Source organism: Micropterus salmoides, unplaced genomic scaffold (genome assembly GCF_014851395.1).
Source record: "Micropterus salmoides isolate LMB-PRFRI ecotype aquatic unplaced genomic scaffold, ASM1485139v1 Ms_hic_scaffold_6, whole genome shotgun sequence".
Lineage (NCBI taxonomy): Eukaryota > Metazoa > Chordata > Actinopteri > Centrarchiformes > Centrarchidae > Micropterus > Micropterus salmoides.
The window spans coordinates 23,060,283-23,079,827 of record NW_024044348.1 but is presented as its reverse complement, the minus strand read 5'-3'; the positions used below and the strand labels follow the sequence as shown (position 1 = coordinate 23,079,827).

General features: G+C 41.0%; 1 protein-coding gene across 8 annotated transcripts; it reads left to right on the top strand.

Moving 5' to 3' along the window:
• The first annotated feature begins 281 nt into the window (after window positions 1-281).
• Window positions 282-19,134, top strand: ppfibp2a (PPFIA binding protein 2a). 8 transcript variants are annotated; one of them, XM_038701993.1, is made up of 23 exons: window positions 283-881; window positions 3,920-4,006; window positions 4,965-5,078; window positions 6,694-6,825; window positions 8,626-8,922; window positions 9,227-9,319; window positions 10,642-10,753; window positions 10,954-10,983; window positions 11,602-11,663; window positions 12,353-12,431; window positions 12,593-12,717; window positions 12,795-12,871; window positions 12,954-13,014; window positions 13,290-13,425; window positions 14,323-14,464; window positions 14,716-14,844; window positions 14,970-15,120; window positions 15,383-15,494; window positions 15,735-15,823; window positions 16,929-17,051; window positions 17,428-17,553; window positions 17,679-17,867; window positions 17,965-19,134. In XM_038701993.1, exons 1-23 carry the CDS (start codon window positions 834-836, stop codon window positions 18,175-18,177), a joined length of 2,727 nt encoding a protein of 908 aa, XP_038557921.1. In that variant the 5' UTR covers window positions 283-833; the 3' UTR covers window positions 18,178-19,134. The 8 variants fall into 8 exon arrangements, with proteins under 8 accessions (XP_038557922.1, XP_038557921.1, XP_038557929.1 ...); XM_038701994.1 differs by lacking the exon at window positions 10,954-10,983 and having other exon boundaries at window positions 282-881; XM_038701999.1 differs by lacking the exon at window positions 8,626-8,922 and having other exon boundaries at window positions 292-881.
• The last annotated feature ends 411 nt before the right edge of the window (window positions 19,135-19,545 follow it).

Here is a 19,545-nt window from a genome sequence, read left to right as displayed (position 1 = left end):
AAGCAGTTGCATACCCTTTTCACTGTCTCATCTCCCTTATTATTTTCATTCTTATACTTCTGCATTCTGATGCCATTCTTATCTCTCTTCATTCTTATACCTCTGCATTACTCCTGTCCTCCCTTTTCTCTCTACTTAAATTTGTTATTGTCAACTCTACACTCACGTTCCCTGGCATTGAGTCCCCCCTGCCTCCTCCTCCCCTTCCGCGTCGTCTTTACTGACTTCTTGCTCTGCACCACATCTGACAAGCATGTGCTGCAGAAGGTTTCCTCTCCCCTGTGCCCCTTTAGGAAGCCCCGCAAAAGTAATTCGACCGAAAGGTACTTCAGACAGAGTGAGAGAACGGGCTAGAGACAGACAGAGAGAGGTACAGGAGAAAGAAAGGGAGGACAGATGAACATGAGAGATCATGAGGTGCCGCAGAAATGCAGATCTGTGGAGAACACTGAGGCATTTTGAGAGTGCTTGAGAGAAAAAACAGGAGGGAGAAACATGTTTGGAAGGGGTAGAAAAAAGTGAAGAGAAGAAAGAAAGGGAGTACAGCCAACTGGCATTATTCAGCCCAGCTCTAAAAGTCTCAGGCTGCCCAGACTTCAAACCACACGGACCAAGGTTCTCTCTGCTTTCTCTTCAACTGCACTATGTAGGGTCTGTAAAAAGAGGAGAGTTGGGTTCAGGAAGATCGAGAGTGCAGCACCGATAGGAGCCGTTGTTTTGTCTTGCTGTGAATTATGGTATCCATTCGTCCTCCTTGATGCTTAACAGCTCTGGCTTTATTTTGTTAGTATCTAAAATTAAGAGCCAGACCTACAGTACAATGGGCCTGCAGAATGGAGTATGACATTGACTTCAGCAAACATTTTGCCTGGCTTAGGAAGGTAAGACATCCCCCACTTGCACATCTGCTCTTCATACTTTCATACTGCACCAAAATTGCACAAAGGATCTTGGTTGTTTATTTAGCTCTTGCAGTGTTGTTGCTTTTACAACATAATTATGGTTACCATGGTTGCTAATTTGGGAGGAAGACATGTTTTGTTGGTGAGTTGAAGAGGTGTGCAGCAGAATATGCAACACATGCAATCTGCTATACAAGCTCCTTGTGGACTGGAAAGGTTAATGTAATAATAAGAGCAACTAACTTTTAAGCATTACCGATATAAGCTATTATTTGATTACAGAAATGCAGCACGACTTGGTTTAGTGTAGATGTTAAGAATTCAGGTTCTATCATAGTCTTAAAGACAGCATTTCCCAGTTTGACTGAAAAAAATAACCTTGCAGATGTAACTCCAAACTACTGAAGATGTTTTTATTAAAGCCGAAATACCTTTTTTTTTTTTTACATAATTGCTAAAACATGTTTAAATGGATCTCCACTGAGGTGACACGTGGGTGAATTTATAAATGCACGACAGGTCTGCCAAATGGGTCATAGGGTTAAAGTGCTTGAAGTAAAAGATAAATGGATATGCGTGCCAGCTGAGATCATTTCCTGCCATTTGAACCTATAGGGAGTCTTTGGACAGCACATACCATTTTGCTACCATTAAGAAAGCATTAGTCTTCACTGCCTCCATTATGTTAAAATTCTTACTGAATGTTAAATCCATGGAGGAAGTCTTTGCATGCATATACTTGTCAGTCATTATTATGTACAATTTTGAACATCGAGGACATGCTAATTTTTTTTTTTTTTTTTATAAACCTGTCCTGCCCTGCAGCCGGGTATAGAGAATGACGAGCTGGATACCATATTGTGCCAGACAGATTTTACTTTAACAAGAGAGTATTAATATACTCCTTTGTCTGTTTTATTATTTATTTAATTATGTATTGATTTGTCACCGGGCCGGACAGGGGGGCAGACATGGCGATGGGGGGGCACAAACAGATAGCACAGAGAAAGGACAAGACCTGTAAGAGAAGGGGGATGGAAGGTGTGGACAACAGGGAATAGCAGAGGGAAACACCAATTGCAGAAAGCAACGAAACCTGCAATAGAACAGAGAGGGGGACTTGGGGAGGAGAAAAACAACAACAAACAAACAAACAATAAAAATAATAATAGTAAAAGACAACCAGCTGAACAGCAGCAATAAACAGCTAAGATAACTAAGAGAAAAATGAAAACAAGAAACAGTCATGCACACTAAATAAGCAACACAGCACAGCCACGAGAGCTGGAATAATAACAATTAATTTAAATAAGTAACTGAAAGAAAAGCATCAGGTATAATTCTACCAGGCACAACTTAAATTTGTTTGTGTCTATGTGTGAGACTGTATGTGTCTGTGTGCGTGTGCGTGTGCGTGTGGGTGAATGTGTGTGAGTACGTGTGTGCGCATAAGCCTGTTAAAGAATGTATTTGTTAGTGAGAGTGGGATGCCACGACTGTGCCACACCTACCCCAGCTACAGGCAGGCAAGAACCCCAGTAGCCAGTAGGGTTGGGAGAAGAAAAAAAAAACAAAACAAACAAACAAACCAAAAAAAAAACGACCATCCAAATGCCAGTTGACAACGCAATGCCGACGGAACGCAAGAAGCGTAACCCGCAGAAGAGCAGCGCCCGGACATCCCCCATGCACAGCACGCCCCCAGGCCACCGTGCAACACCAGCCAAAATCAACCAGCTCAGCTGCATGCCACCACAAACCCACCCACGCGTCCTCACTGGGACCAGATTCCTGACTGGCCCCATCATTCAGTCCCGTCCCCCACCCCCCTAAGCAGGAGGACGCCAGGTCCCTCCAGCCCAGGGCTTATAGCAAGAGCCCCTCTAGCACCGGCAGCACCCCAGAGTCAGCAACAACCAGGGGGGCCCAGCCCCCCCAGTGCGCAGACCAGCCCCAAACCCAGAGGCTCCAAAACCCAGACCCCCACACACCCCCGAGGCAGGTCAGCGCAGCCCCAACCCAAAGTCCAACAATCCCCTGCCCTCGCCGGGGCCCCTCCGGCAGCCCCACTGCCACCCTCCCACCACACCGTTCCCACACAATCAGGAGCACTCCGAGCACCACCAGGTTATCGGAGCTGGCACATTGCATTGCACTACAATAGCCCTGCAATTTCCTCTTCTTCACCTCAGTTCAACCAGATTTAAACCTTGCAAGAGATTGTTCACATTATTGTGAAGTATTTGTTAGGGGGAGGAGCTGGATCTATTTTTTTTAGGTTTTAAAATTGAGTGAAAAAATGTTTGTAAATAATTAAGCACACAGTAAGAACTAAAGGAGCTATTGTAAAAGCCAGGTGTCTATTATTGCCAAATAGTGAACTAAGAAAAATATCAAAGGCACGAGAGGAGGAACTGTGCGAGAAACAAATATTATTAATCACAAAACGTAAATAGAATATATGCAATAACACTTAAAGTATGCATACTGTACATTCAAATATGTTACTGACACACACACACACACAATAATTTATTAAAGGCTTAATATTATTGCAAACCACTTGAGCTGGCTGGCTCAGGATGATGGACACTGGACTACATAATGTTTCCATGACTGTGGTTGAAAGCCTGGAATTCTGAGAAATTTGAACTCATTTGGTCGTACTTTACTTCCCTTGCAAACTGATGGCTCTGAAATATCCCTGACTACAGAGGCAGCCCTGCGCTCAGCCTTCACCCAAATATTTTTCTCACTAATTAGCCGGTATAAAATTTTGTACACAACTTTTAATGCTGGATTAGGACTTGTAAACCTCTTACAGACTTCTCGACAAACGTCCCACTGACACAACAGGAAGTTTGAAACTGAGTTGTGCGTGTACGTGCATCTGTGTGTATGTATCTGTATGTATGTAGCTGCAACCTCACTGAAGAAAACCAAATGTGACCCACTGGGCAACTGTTCTGTTTTAACAGCGCCCTCACTAAACTTAATAGCTGACCTTTATTCTGAAGGTAAAGCTCCATTCATCCGGCAACAGTGAGTCCTACCTGGAGCGGTTATCACGTCTGGAGGGAGACAAAGAGTCACTAATTCTGCAGGTGAGATTAGTCACTGCTAATATACAAAACACAAAACAATTATTATTAATTATCTCTGTCTCTTTTTGCACAAGATGTATGTGAGCTATAAAAAGGTTGTTCCAGTTGCAACACATTTAACTTAAGCATGACTGGACATCCATTCATAAAGGTTTAATCAATTCCATTGGATATGAGCCTGCTCAAATAAAAGAGGACATATGACACCACACACTATTAGTGGGAACTGATTCTAAACAGTGCCCATATCAAATCACAGTGTAAGAGGAGATAGATGAGGAAAGGAACGAGAAAGGGGCAAAGGTAGATCAGAGCATTGTGTTGTAAATGTTTGCGTAACTGTTATATTTCTGTTCCACTGCACGGATGAAGCAACAGTTATAAAGCTGGGTTTGGTTACAACACTAGAATGTCTTGTTTTGTGTGACATGTTTGTCTATGTGTGTAGGTGTGGGTAGTTATCAGGACTGCTGAACAAGTGTTGGTCTCAGACAGGTTGAGGCTAGCACAACAATATGCTGTAACACGTAGGTGTGTGTGTAACAGCAGGTGTCCTGTTTATTTCTTCAGACCTCACATAAAACAGGAAAAACTGCTCCAGTTGGCTGCTCGGACCAGCCTTTTAGCATGTGATTAGCTATTATGTGGCCTTAATAGTTTTTCTCTGCAGATTTACATTTAACCTGCTTTCTGCTGACATTGCTGGAGTCACTCAAGTGTTGCAAGCACCTACAGAGGCTGAAAGGATCATTAATTTCTTCTCAAAGGAAACATTTGCACTGTTTGATCTGGCACAGACATAGACATTTCTGAAACTCTGTAGTAATTTTGGCTGGGCTGCAATTATGTGATAAAATGTGAAACTAAATGATAGTGAAAACAGTTTTATTGGCAAGTTTTGGTGAAGAAATAAGATTCTTATCTGTACCAACTTTCTGTCCACATACAAAAAACACAGGTCAGTGTGCTGACAGACCAGGTGGAGGCTCAGGGGGCCAAGATCAACGATCTAGAGAGTTCTCTGGTTGAGCATCAGCACAAACTCGACTCCACGGAGGAGATGCTACAGCAGGTACACAGCTTTACAGACCTCAAATCGACAGCTTACATTGGACTTCCTCAATACCAAATGCTTAATGTATTACTGGACCAAAATCAGGAAACTCTGACTGTCCATCTACCTTTTAAATATGACTCTTCTGCAGATCCAATCTTTTCTCATAAGCTGCAGAATTTAAACCAGGATGAGTTCTGCTTCTTGGGAAGAAATTCCTTGCTTAGATTTCAGTGTATCTGTCTGCAGATTACCTTCATAAGCAAAATATTTAGGACACTCCTTAAGCATATTTCTGGTTTATGCAAGGGCAGATTGGTCTGTCTGGGCAGGTGATTACACCACCATAAGCCATGGACTGAGTCCCTGCATGCTCACACACACATAAACGGAGAGAGGACAACAGAGGAAAGGAGAGAGGGACAAATGACTAAGGGAGAAACAGCTAAAATAGGTGGAGAGATGGGAGGGAGAAAGAATAGGGGTGGTGCTCTACTAAGGGTTAGTAGCGCATGTCTCCAACTTTTTTTGCTTTTGACTTCAAATCTACAACAGAGATTCTGCTCAACACTACAAAAGACACTCAATGGAATGGATGTATGAAACTTTAATCTACAGAAACTACAAGACACTTGAAACCATTGCATTCATGAGGGAAATACTCTTACTCCTGCTTTACTGCAGGCAGACGTTGGAGTAAGTTGAACCAGGTATTGCACAGAATAAATGTATCTCATTCTTATAATGCTGCTCAAGTGCACTGTTTCAACCTTTGCTGTCTAATTTCATAAGTGCCAGGAATGTGTCTTACTGCTATCTGATGAGTTGTGAACTTAATGCTCAGTGTCTACCTCTATGTGCAGTACTGTATGTGTGCAGTGTATCAAAGGGCAGCCAGGGCTGGTTTCTTGGAGACATGGTCATTATGAGGCTTTGGACCTGAGCCGTAAATCTCTTCCTGGTGACAAAGCTCTAATATTTTCCATGCGCACTCTACAAGAAGCCCAGATATTTTCCGAAGCCAGAGTTTTAAATGGATGCATCCATATGTACTGTTTGCCTGCCTTGGACGCTCATTTCTGGATTTTAAGTGATTTAGCACCTGCTTGACATCAACCAAATTAGTAATACATCTGCCTGCATAGCCTGGCTTAACTCCCAAGGCTGACAGCCATTCAGGACAGATCCTCACAGAGGTGTATAGCAGACCCATAGTCTCCCTTAGCACCAGGTTTGATTGGCTACATTTCACAATGACAGGAAAATGCACCTGTCAAAGTTATTTTAATGTTCTTTCTATGAATGTTTTGCATGCTTTTGGTACCTCTCTCTCTCTCTCACTCCCCCCCGTCTGCTGTGCACTTTGAGTGAGCTGTGAAATAGGCATTATAAATAGTGGTCATGGGTTGTGTATATTTAGCCGCTCAAACTGCGTCTGAAACCAAGGGTTTGTCTGAGGGGACTGTCATTACAGAACTGGAAGCTTGCTGTGCCTCGTACTTAATGTTGCCTTTGTTCAGTAAGTATTGAGTGTTGTGTGTCATTGAAGGGATAATGGATTTATGTATGTTTATATTTTCCTGCACGCCTATTTGTGTTGCTTCAAGCTCTTGCTGTATGTTGTTGATGACAGGAGCTCCTGCATAGGACGTCACTGGAGAGCCAGAAGCTGAGTCTTATGGGGGAGGTGTCCTACCTGAAATTAAAGCTCACAGACATGGAGGGAAAACACAGCCATGGGGCTGAAAGGCAGCACAAAGCAGAGGTAGGGCTTCTCAAGTAGTTAAATATGCCTACTCCTTGTGGTCAGAAGTACAGTATGTAGGTATGGTTATGTTGTTTGTCAGAACTTATTTCTAGCTATCAAAACAAGGTTGCTTTGTTGAGTAGAACGAGTTGGACTTGATTTACTTGCTTTTATTTAATAAGCAGCACAATTTCCTAAGTTTGACCTTAAAGGTTTGTTTGACTGAGGACTGTTAGCAAGGAGGAATTAGTTTAGCTAAAATCCTCAGGAACTTCTGTTTTACTTCAACGCTTGGAAATACTCTGCCAGGAATGACGAGGGTACACACAAAAATCTGCCTTGTGTTCTGATGGATCTAACCTTGAAGTCAGCTGCTGATTTTATGGAAGACCATAAACACTTTCTGGAAGGATGGAGGGGAACATTCACCCAAACCCTGGCTCTGTTGTTCCTGGGCAAAGTCTACAGGAAAAAAAGTCTCCAAGGTTTTTTTTTTGTCAGTTAGAACTGAATCATGTATTTGCTTAAGACCAATGTGTTAGATTACCAGCAGACATCCTGGGCATTTAGTGACCATATGAATTGGAGAAAGGGAAAGCAGCACTTCTACCAGACAGGATACTGTAATGTATGTAGTTACTGTCAAAACACTGCTGGTCAAAGAGCCTTTATGTCCTCAGGTTAAAAGAGTTCAGGCATAGCAGAGCTGGCATGATGGATGGCGGGCCAAATATGAGTGTGTGTAGGCTTCAGCCCAGAGAATTTTGTTCTCGGTGGTGGGTAAAGATTGACTGGGCCATTCTGAAAAAAGGAACCTCGTCCTAAATGGAGGCATGATCCCAAAAACATTTGACACTGATAAAGTAAATGAAAATATATACATAAAAAATATATATAAAAATATAATTATATTTAAATATGTTTATAGGGATTTAATTTGTATGTCTAAGCAGAAATAAATAGCATACTTTAGATGTGTATTAGTAGACAGGAGTGTTTCAGCACTTCTTAATCCTGCTTTCATGCACAAACAAAGTCTCCCTACAACAGCTGTTTGGACTTAAGGAGAATAGGGGGAAAAAATCAGCTTTGAACACTTTAATGGCCTCCTGCGTGCTGCCTCTACTACACAAACATGTCCACACACACAACATGTGAAAGCCTTCTTGCTGCGGAGCCAGTAAACTCATAGTTAAATTTAGCCATGGAGGCACTCAATATCATCTGTCATATCCGCTGTACCGGACCCCAAGTGAGACTTCCTCTGTCCACAGTCCGAGCATAACTCGGCTGCTATTTACACTCTTTCTGAAGGAACATGGGCACGGATCACCTCATGAAGATGGCAAACCCACTCACCCCTCTTGTAATTTATCAGTGCAAACTACCCATTTGATAAACTGGATAAGCATGAATTCAGGAATGTGGCATGGCATAATGTTAATACAGTTATAGTTAAAGCAAGCAGGAAGTTCAGGTTCACGAACAAATACAAAACAATGTGTGTTCACACAGACCTGATGTGGCTAACTGGCCCAGTGTGTCTGAGTATGGGGACCAGCCAAAGATTTGTGTTTCTAATACAGACTCACTATTATCTTCATGTATTCAAGCGCAAGACCAACTCTACATTTTCTTAGGATTTATAATGTGAGATTATGTACACATGAGGTAGAGGAAAAAACTGATTTGAACGGTCACTTTTATAACAGTGCTTTCACACACAAACACAGAGATATACTGTACATCTACTGGACAGAATTTCCTCGTCTCTTTCTAAACATTTCTCACTTCTTTCTCTCCCACTGCGTCTGTCAGACTGTAGTGAACTTCATTAGTGAGCTGCAGGAGCAGATGTGTAGGTTTCAGAAGGAAATCAATAGCAAGATCCAGGAGAAAAAAGCCTTGGAGATCCCGGCTGACGGCAGCTCTCCAGTGGCGTGTCTCTCTGAGTCCACTGAGGGCCAGGGCTCAGACCTTGGGCCGTCCTGTGACAGAACCTCAGGGGTGATGCACAAACTAGAAGAGGCTACACATGGGCCTGATGGGAACACACACAGCCTGGAAGAGGGTAGCTCAGATGCAGAGCAGCAGTACCACTGTGGAGGAGAACGTGTAGGCACAGCTTGCCTGCATGAATTCTAATGTTGTGTACAGCATGGGCTGTCTCACTTAGTGTGTGTGATCCTTAGGTTCAGATGCAAAAGAAACTCACCAAAATATTCCCAGCAGTGCTTGATGTCACTGTGAAACTTGCTAAAGCTAAATGTATTTACCTGTTATGCATCAGTATGTGACACGACTAATAGCTTCATTTCATGTCATTTAATATTGTGTGCTATGAAAGAGCAATGTGCAGATTTACTAACATCACCTAAATATTTAAACTAGCTAAATGTTCTCATGTGTTCTGTTTTAGGGCTTACTTAAGGAGCTCAGGATCCTCAAGGACAAAGTGGAGCACCTGGAGGATCAGAAGCTACAGTATGAGAAGAAACTCAAAGCAACAAAGGTAAAAGAAAGTTCTGAATTTCATGCTGTCTAGACTTTGATATACACCATTGGTGCCCAAATTCCACTGCTAACTGTCTACTCAACTTTCCTAAATGCTGTCCAATCCGAGGTTCCAGCCAGTTAAGTGAGTCATCCTCTTTTACTCACACACCTATGTTTTCTTAAGAAGTCTGAGAACTATTTTACCTTCTATTTTAAAGCAGTGTAGAAATAGATGGTGGCTTAGTCCTTTTTAAATGTCCTACTTGTATACTTTGGCATGATCCCATGGCATTAACTTCTTAGGGAGTAGATTATCTCTCACATTATTTCATTATTATTTCTCTGTCTTTCTAGCTGTCTTTCCCACTTGGTACAATGGCTGTCTGTATCTGTGCAGAAGACATATTTCATAGTGCTGTTTTTCTTCCACTTGCCCTCTCCAACAGTAGTTTCATTGTAAATAACACATCTGCTACTTCACTTTTGATTCCATGTGCTTACAACACAACACACTTACTCCTAAGTAAGTGTTGCATGGTCAATCTACAGTCACAACAAGATTGGCATTAGGGTCACATAGGAGGAAGTGTAAAATGATGCAATTATCCACATACCTCAATCACTTGAATAGTTCTTAAAGGATTGCATAATAGGCCTGTATAATTCAAAGTCATATTACCATCCGCGGATCTTTATTTTTACTTTTTAGAAGTTCATCAAACATTGTATTGGCATTTCTCCATTAACTAGATGTTTACCCAGAATTGCAAAATGAACAAATAGTATATTTCACAGAAATATCTTCCCTGTTATGGAGCTTTGGTTACTGGTAGCAGATTGCTATATAAATATTGTTTTAATCAATCTAGGAAAATCTTAATGCACACTAGAATAATTGGTAACATATGTTCATAAGGCAGATACAAACCGGTGGGGAATAATGTTTGGATAAAGTAAAACAGGGATGTGATGTGGTATAAGAGGCAAAAAGTGTATTTTCCACATGGGGGGGGGGGTATCTGCCTGAACTTAACTTTACTGCCATCTGTTTTTTCCTTATACTCTGCAACTTACTTCAAAACAAACTATAAACTCTGTTTCTCTAAAATTCAGGAAAAACATTTCTGCGCTTTGTTGTGGGTTTTATATATAGGTAATCGTGGGGGGAAAATCAATATCTTATAAAACATGGGTTTCAAGTGAGGATGTGTGCAGGCACTTTGAATTAAGATGCATGTACATGTCTTGTTTTGAGCTTTTAGCAGTGCGTGTTTAAACAGACGCGTTGGCACATACAGGTTATTTTTGCTAAGATTACTCTCTGTGTGGCACCCACAGGCAGAGATCAGCAGCCTTCAGCAGCTTCTGCTCAGTAAGAACGCTGAGATCGAGAGCTTGCACACTCAGCTGCTGGCCAGACCTTCTCTATCCCCCGAGAGCTCAGAGAGAGGTAAGCAAAGCACCTAGCTTCAAGCCCTCGACAAATCTGCCAGCAACAGTCTTTCACTCTGACAAAGTTACCCAGCCTGATAGTAGACACAGTTAATGACTCCTTTTTGCATTCATTAACTTGCAGTAACAGCTGTGGGAAAAGCCTGTATTGGCCCTTTATAAACTGTCTCATCATGGGTCTCTGTCTCTCTCTCTCAGAGATGTACAGGAAGAGGCTAAACACCAAATGTAAGCTTGAACAATACTTAATGAAAATAACTTTAAACCCATGGGCCATGTCTGCTTTTGATCTTTCATTTATTTCCTTTCTCCAGACATGTCTCTTTATTTTATTATCTTTTGTTTCCTTCTACTCTGAGGGGCAGCTCTGACAATCACCAACTGGTTTCCAAAATTACTTGATGCATTATCTCTCTTCCCTTCGGCTTCTCCGTCGTATTTATGGATCCCTGAAAGCATAATGTCTTGTTTGTTCTTAATTTTGTCTGTCATAGATAAACACTTCTCTGGGGTACTTGCTTAGTACTCACTGTCACTGAGCAGCAATTCTGCCTGTATGCCCACAGTTGTTACAAAGCAAGTGTCTATGAACTGTGGGCCCAAATACGTAATAGCTGACATGGCTAAAGCTATGATTGGTGGATTTAAAAAAGGGTTGGATGAAACTAAAAATACATGATTTATATGGCACTCTCGTGAGGGATATATTAAACTATCATGTATCTTTGCCTTTCCTTTCCTTCTAAATAACCAAATGCCGCTACATGTCTATACAGAATGCTAATTTATATGACATGAACAGCTGCCCATACATATTAATAATCAGTGTGGGGTTTCTCTTCATAGATCAGGAACTGCAGAAGCTTAGGAGTGGAATGAAATCACTGGTAGCTGCCAATGATGAAAAGGTAAGTTGCCAGTGATCTGGAACCCTATGCTTTCCCTTTCTGGTCAACACAGCTGTATGTGATTATGCAGTACATAGCAGCATGTGTGTTGTCATCAGTTTACCACAATGTAAAGTGTCCTATTGGCCTGTATATAGTGCTATCATCGCTGCTGTTTAAAAGGTTAGAAGGTAACTGTTTTTAGATGTTATAATTTCTCAGAGGCGCCGCCCTCTAACCATTAATAGTACAGAGGGGCTTTTGTACTCTCCATCCCAAAGAATCGTTGACTTTAAAGACTTTCAGACGCAGGCCTACATGTCGCACACTACTGAAGACACACACGTACACACACCCCAAGGCGAGCCATTTCAGGCAAAGCCACACTTAAGTAGGCCTCGACCTGCCAAGCCTAATTTTGGAGTGAGCTGCATTAAGAGCACCATGGCAAAACCAGGCATGGGCACCACTTCAAAAAACACATACTCCACACAGCTGGTTACCACAACTAAGATTTCCAGCCAGGCCTGTGTCAATCCCCTCCCTATCCCCTACTTTGATGTAAAGGCCATATGGTGAAAAAGAGACGTTTGAGTGGCATATCGGTCAATGACAGAGTGAAGCACAGTCCATATGTGTGTTTCCTAACCTTAGATAAACATCTTAATTGAGTTATGTTAGCCTTGAACCCCCTTCTCTGTTTTCCTCAGGACCGACGTATTGAAGAGCTCACTCTACTCCTGAATCAGTGCAGGCAATTCAGAGAAGTCACTCACACCACAAGGCAAGGTAATCAGCTTATTTACTCCTTTATACTTTCCTTGTGGCATTTGTAATTATGTTAGCAGCAGCATTTGAGCATAAGGAACGCCAACACACTTCCTGCCTTAAAAATAATGCATGCCACTGATTAAGCTGAGAGAAAATAATTCTCCTCTTTGTTACTGTAGCTCCACCTGCTGTTCGCTCGCTGTCAAATGGCAGGACTCCGTCAAGCAGCAGTGAGGAAGAAGAGCATGGACTGATTAAGAGCACTGACTCTGCCAGTGCAAAATCTGAGGACGTCAAGTCTGAAGTGGGTAAAAAAGATTTCAGCTGGTCTCATAACTAGCTAAAGTTTTTTCTCTAAATATATATTCTTACCTACCACAGGTATCACAGGTTTCCACAAACAGCTCTTCCTCCCAACAAACATCCATTTCATCAGTCCAGAAGGACAGTGATTCCAGGTAGTGAAGAAGCTTTTCAGTGGAGGACGCCAATATTTCCTAGTTGGATTTTACTGAGATGATTGTGCTTTTATGTTCTCAGAACAGAACAGCAGGTGTTATCAAGTAGCATGAATGACCTAACAAATGGACCTTTACAAAAGGTATTTTTAAATATACACATCTAATATGCTAACAATTCAAGTCATTTATCTTTCTATACATATATACAATAAACATTTTCTTCAGTACAAGCTAATGTACTGTTTCTTACATGATTGATGCAGAAGAGAACTCAATTTTCTCATTTGTATGAACATTACAGTGTTTTTTACATGTATAACAGTAGAGTATATATTTACAGTTGTTTGAATTTTTTAGCTGATTTGAGCACGTTTTTGCTGTCTTTTCTATTTGTACCTGCGTGTGGTTTATCTAGAGTGGTCCGGGTGACAGAAGTCAGACGCTGCCTGTGAATTCCTCTCTGTCAGAGCAGAATGGGATCGGAGACAGTGGTAGTGAAATCCAGAGTAAAAGGTCTCCAGAAGGGAACGAAGACGGAGACTCCAATCAAAGTAAATCCTACAGAGGATGTTATTTATGATATGATGGATAGTGTGCAGTAATAATCCCTGATATTGGATTAGACTTTTTCTTGTTCTGTAGAATCGTCGTGCGGCCAGTTATTCCCATAAGCAATGGCGGTTTTCATATTTGGAGCAAACGACTCTCTTTTGAACAGACAGCCACTGTACCTTTGATCACAGCTAATTGCAGAGGTTCCTGACAGAGCAGATGGATCATGGGATATACTTTTTTACCAAACACACCCTCTCTCTTGCTTCTGATTGACCACATTCATCCCAGCTCCACCCTTCCTCAACTTCACTGACCAGTTTTAACTTGAGCCCCACCCTGATTTCTCTCGGCTGTGTCGTGCTGTAGCGTGGTGACTGACTGCTGCATATTATTAAGTTTTACTTAAACCCCTTCTTTTTCATGGGACATTAATTGCTGAACTCAGTGGACTGTAACCTGTGCTGCTGGAGCACTGTGAAAAGGCAGACCACCACATGTGCGCTACTTACCTCTTAATGTTCTGTTTGGTATGCAATGAGGTAAAAAAAAAAAAAAAAGGTTTTCTTTTCTACCGCTTTCTACTCAATCATCATCATCAAGATGTTAAGAATGGCTCAACTACAGGAAACTATATTTTTAGACAGTCTAAGCTTTTCAAATAGCCCCATTGAAATGCTTTTTATTTTGGCAAGATTACAGTTAGGCTATGTCTGCTCTAATTAGCACTAGCTAGATAGTTAGATAGCTAGATAGCTAAGTAAACCACTATTTTCAACTAATCAAATGTGTCGATAAAATGTTGCATCTAAGTAGCCCCCTACAATAAATGCCTTTGAACCATATTTGTGCTTAGTAGTTTTACACTGACTGTGGTTTTTTGTGTCCTCTTAAAGGAAAGTTGGAGAAAGTTGGTGACAGCACATCAAGCGATAATTCCCCTGTTCATTCTGGAGCTAACACACAGCCTGGCCAGCGAGTTGTGGGCTCACCAGAGTACATGAAGAATAACAGGAGCTTCAAGAGACTCTGGGGAAAGTGAGTGTGTGAAAATACACTGATACATCAACAATACACCAACCAAGATGATGATGACTGCCAAAAAAGGACAAACAAACATTAAATAGACCTAACTATTTATGTACTGTAAATGTAAATAATTATTTATATTTATCAACAAAAAATGAACATATTGTATACTGATTGTGCCAATTGTATTATGATTTTACTTTAAGAATGAAAGTAGTTTCTAGCATGTTTATCCAAATGAGTTATTCTCATCCATACAGACTTCGAAGAACCCAGTCTGGAGGACTTCAGGGAGCGGATCCAGATACCGGTCAGTTTAGAAGAGGGGGACTTCGTGCGACAGCAGGACCCAGACTGACTCGGACCCCTGAATCTTATGACTCTACACGGTAACTCAGTGTGCCTCTACCACACTTTGTAAGACAGTACTCTAAGTGTTTGATGACCATTTGAAATACTTCATACACAATAAGCCAATTAATTAATTATCTGATTTGTCCTTTTTTAATTTTAGTGATATGAATATTCCATTCAGCCAGTGGACCAAGGAGCAGGTGTGTGGCTGGCTAGAGGACTATGGACTGGGCCAGTATGTCAATCTCACCAGACAGTGGGTTGAAAATGGACAAACTCTACTGTCTGCCACACCTCAGGACTTCGAGAAGGTCAGAAAATTAAACAGCACAGTTAATGCCACTTTACACTACACTACAAAAACATCTTGAATGTACAACTCTGTGATTATGCATTTATAAATAACTGATATACAATATTTAAGTATAAGATCAGAGAAAAAAATATTCATTGATAAATTGGAAATTTAACAAAGTTTATCAGGCTAAATTTAATTGCATGGTGAGGGGGTAAACCACCAATTTTACCTCAAGCTTTAGTTTTATTGTGACAAACAGTCCTGTCTGACCTCAGGAGATGGGCATGAAGAATCCACTGCACAGGAAGAAGCTGCAGCTCGCCCTGAGCGCATTCACCACTAAAGTTATAGAGAAATCGTCAGAGCTGGACTACATCTGGGTCACTCGTAAGTCTGACTCATTCTACATAGAATGTTTTAAACTTCTCATGCTGCATGTTCTCATTTGAATCTGATCTACAAATGGGGAGTGGGACATTCATGCCACAAACCAAACAAAGAAATGTAATGTGTGAGTAAATATAGCCAGCATTCAAAACCAGGAATTGTATCCTAACTGAGCAGTGAACCTGTATTGCTGACAGCTAGTGAGTGAAGTGAATTAATGTCTGACTTTCACCCATTTAGGCTGGTTGGATGATATTGGTTTGCCTCAGTATAAAGACCAATTCCATGAAGCTCGAGTAGATGGTCGAATGATACAATACCTCACAGTGGTAAGACTTAAGCCTACATGTTATGTTAAAGTGGAGGCCTGCAAATACATCTATTTACATTTACATACAAAAAAAATCCCAAAAATAAAACGTTCACGTTGGCGTGTGTAATTACATTAACCCAAAATCACAATGTTTTCCTAAACCTAACCAAGTAGTTTTGTTGCCTAAACCTAACCAAACTGCAGCCGTTTCACAGCGTTAACCACGGGTTAAATGTCACGTGCCGTAAGAAGTTCAGGTCTGGTACGCCTGTCGCTGGACTGGTACAGGAAACCCTGTAATTGTGTCAGTTTTGGAGGCAATGACAAACAACCTGTTTTGTCGTAGGTATGAGGAAATGTTGGTATCAGCCAGTATCAGCAAATCATTAGTATTACATTCTAAATTCCTATTGTGAATAAAAAAATACTAAGATATTGCTGATGTTCACAACATACATATTTAACCAAGGGGACAATCTTTTCGATTATTAGAGTACATTTAAATGGTTAATTATTAAAAAGGATTGTAAGGTTAATGTAAGGTTACTTAGACTAGCCGCCATAACTGGTCCTGACTTCCCTGGGGCCCTAAGCAAAATTCTGCTAAGAGGCCCTCCTACCTGACCCGTGACCCGTATAAACCATTTGCCTTTGCTGCAAAGACCTGACACCCCAGTGCTTCCAGTACAATCCTCACTCCTTTAAAACAGTTAGCTCATCTATTGTTCTAAAAATAAGTAGACCAATACAGAACAGAATGTGGTTTAAACAACAATATTTATTAAATAAGATAAGTGAATAGAACTAATATTACAGCCTGTACTGGTTAATGATCATGCATCTCCTCTACTTGCAAATTACAGATAACAATACTGTTATTAATTTTATCAGCTGCATTGGGCCTATTCAAACTGGTTCCCCCTGATTTCCTTTCATACATTTTCAAATATAAAATACTATTTTATTCTCTGGCCTGGCTGAATGCTTGATAGTTATTATTTACTGAGATGTGTACTGTGTACATGTGAGAACCGCCCCACTTTAAGCACTGAATAAAACAATGGTATGGATTTGTAGACTTTTCCCTGATGTTCATGGATGTTCTTTTACTGTTCACCCAGAATGACCTCTTGACTCTAAAGGTCACCAGTCAGCTTCATCATCTCAGTATTAAATGTGCCATCCATGTCCTTCATGCCAACAAGTTCAACCCCAACTGTCTTCGACGTAGGCCAGGGGAAGAGGTAATTGTGGATTATGCCAGGTATTGTATGTAGCAGTTGTTTAATGTTTAATGTTATGGTACATTTTGTGTGTACATTTGACACTCAGAGCTGAGAGAATATAACACATAACAGACATTTAAACACAATGGCATATTTATGGGAAGTGTTTTACTTAGATATGGTGTTAGATAAAAGTGTTGGGTTTGGGTAAAAGGTGACAGCACATCAGTTGCCCACAAGATGGCAATAGACAGACAGTAAATGCTTTCAAACACTAATTTCTTTCATACGGTTGCTTCCAAATTCCTGTCCACTTTTAGTAATTTTAGAAGAATTGAAATGAGTGAGAAGTGGGTATAATGTCATTTCATATTGATATTTTTAACTTCTTCAGAGACAGCCCTCTCCTTCAGAGGTGGTGCAGTGGTCTAACCACCGTGTGATGGAGTGGCTTAGAGCAGTGGATCTAGCTGAGTACGCTCCTAATCTACGTGGCAGCGGCGTTCATGGTGGGCTGATTGTAAGTACTGTAAATTTTTATTTTTTTTTTTTATTTTCAAGTCATATTGGCATTAAATGCTTACATCACATACCTAAAGTCCTAAATGTGTTGTTGCCATCTGCTGGCAATATACTCTTCTGTAGATCTTGGAGCCTCGCTTCAGCTCAGAGACATTGGCCCTGCTGCTAAATATTCCTCCACAGAAGACTTTGCTCCGCCGCCACCTCGCCACTGCCTTCTCTGCCCTGGTCGGGACTCAGGCCACACAAGAGAAGCGAGAGTATGGCAATGCCACAGGCCATGTGCCCCTCACCACCACTGCTAAAGTAAAGGTAACAGCACAATCTAAGCATCAAAATGTTCTGTGATTTTTGCAGCATAAACTGCAAAAATTGTTTATTAATAGGTTTGACTTTTTTGTGTTTTCAGCCGAAGAAGCTGGGATTCACCCAATTCAGTCACCTCAGAAAGAGGAAACCTGATGAGGACTATATCTGCCCAATTGACAGCGGAGCACTGACAGTGAATGGGATTTCTCGCATGCCCTCTACAGCACTTAGGGGCCTCAGCCCCAGCTTGGACAGACAGACTGAGAGGCGGGAGCAGGTGGGGATAAAAGCTCAGGCTAATGGCCCAAAATAATAATTTAAAAAATACAGTAGGAAACTTCACCCTCTCCACCACACTCACCTCTCACCCATTAAGTGACCTTGTGATTCAGTGAAAGATTCTAATGCAGAAATGTACCCAAGATGAATCAATGTGGTGATTTGCTGGATGGGCTGCAAAGATTCTGTATTTCACAGGTGATCTTAATTGTTGTTGGATATTCTTAACCAAATGTTGCTTAAACAATATTCATCTAAAATGGTAATAAATAGTGACACTGTGTGAATTGTTTTATGAAAGCTGCTCTCTGCATTCCTTATACAGTTGGATTCCAAAGCTTACACTTTTGGTTTAAGACAATGCATTTTACTGACCATTTTGTATCTAAATGTCTGTAGAATTAGTTAGGATACTGATGACCTTGTCTTCTTATATCTAGACTGACTGTACAGGATAATAATTGTCACCAGTTACTTTAAAGGCATATTTCGGGTTTTCTGAAGTGTGACTGTATGAGGTACTTCATAGTTAGTGTATTACTGGCAGGAGATGGCAGTTGGCATGTCCCCAGTTTGGAGCAGCAGAAAGTTGTACCGGCACAGAAGCTACAAGAGATGTACTGCTGTGGACAGGGTCAGCTGCAAAATGTATTTTAGCCACCTAAAAGAAGGCCTACCAAAAAACATAAATTTCACTTCAAGTGTACTCTAGATTTAGAATGTTTTCACGCTACCCTGACTATGGTTAAGTACCTCATCCAGCTCACTTCAAAAATTCTAACCTATCGTTTTATGAATGTTTCTCATTCATTTTCTGTATGACTGACAAGAAAATCAAAAATTTTATCATTTTGATTCTTGACAGTACTCTTCTGCACCTGTAAATGAGGCTTGTTGGTACACCCTAGGATTCTCCTCCTCCAGATGTTGCCTTGTTTGATGAGATCATTGTGAATATGCAGTAACATAATAAACATTGGGTCAACAGTTAGTCTCGTTGGAATTCTTTGAGAAGAAGAAGAAAAAAAAGACCACTATATACTAATTATGCTGCGTTCTAAATCCGCATACCTACTGCAGCTGCCCTTACAAAGTGCATACTGTTGCATGCAGTATACATACAATTGGGACATACTACTTTTTCATAACGTTGTGCGTTGAAATTTGACCGTCTTGCTCATACTCATGCTGCGCCGAGGATTGTGGGGCAGAATAGTCAGGAAAGAAGGCTGGCTTGTGAACTGCAAAATGCGACCAGGTGTATTAGGCATTTGACATACGATGTACATGGACATACTAAATATTTTTCTGGAATACTAAATAGTATGGTAGTATGGGTATTGGAATGCACAGGTAGTCATTAAAACAAATACTTTTGCTACGTGGTGGTTAAATGCTTATT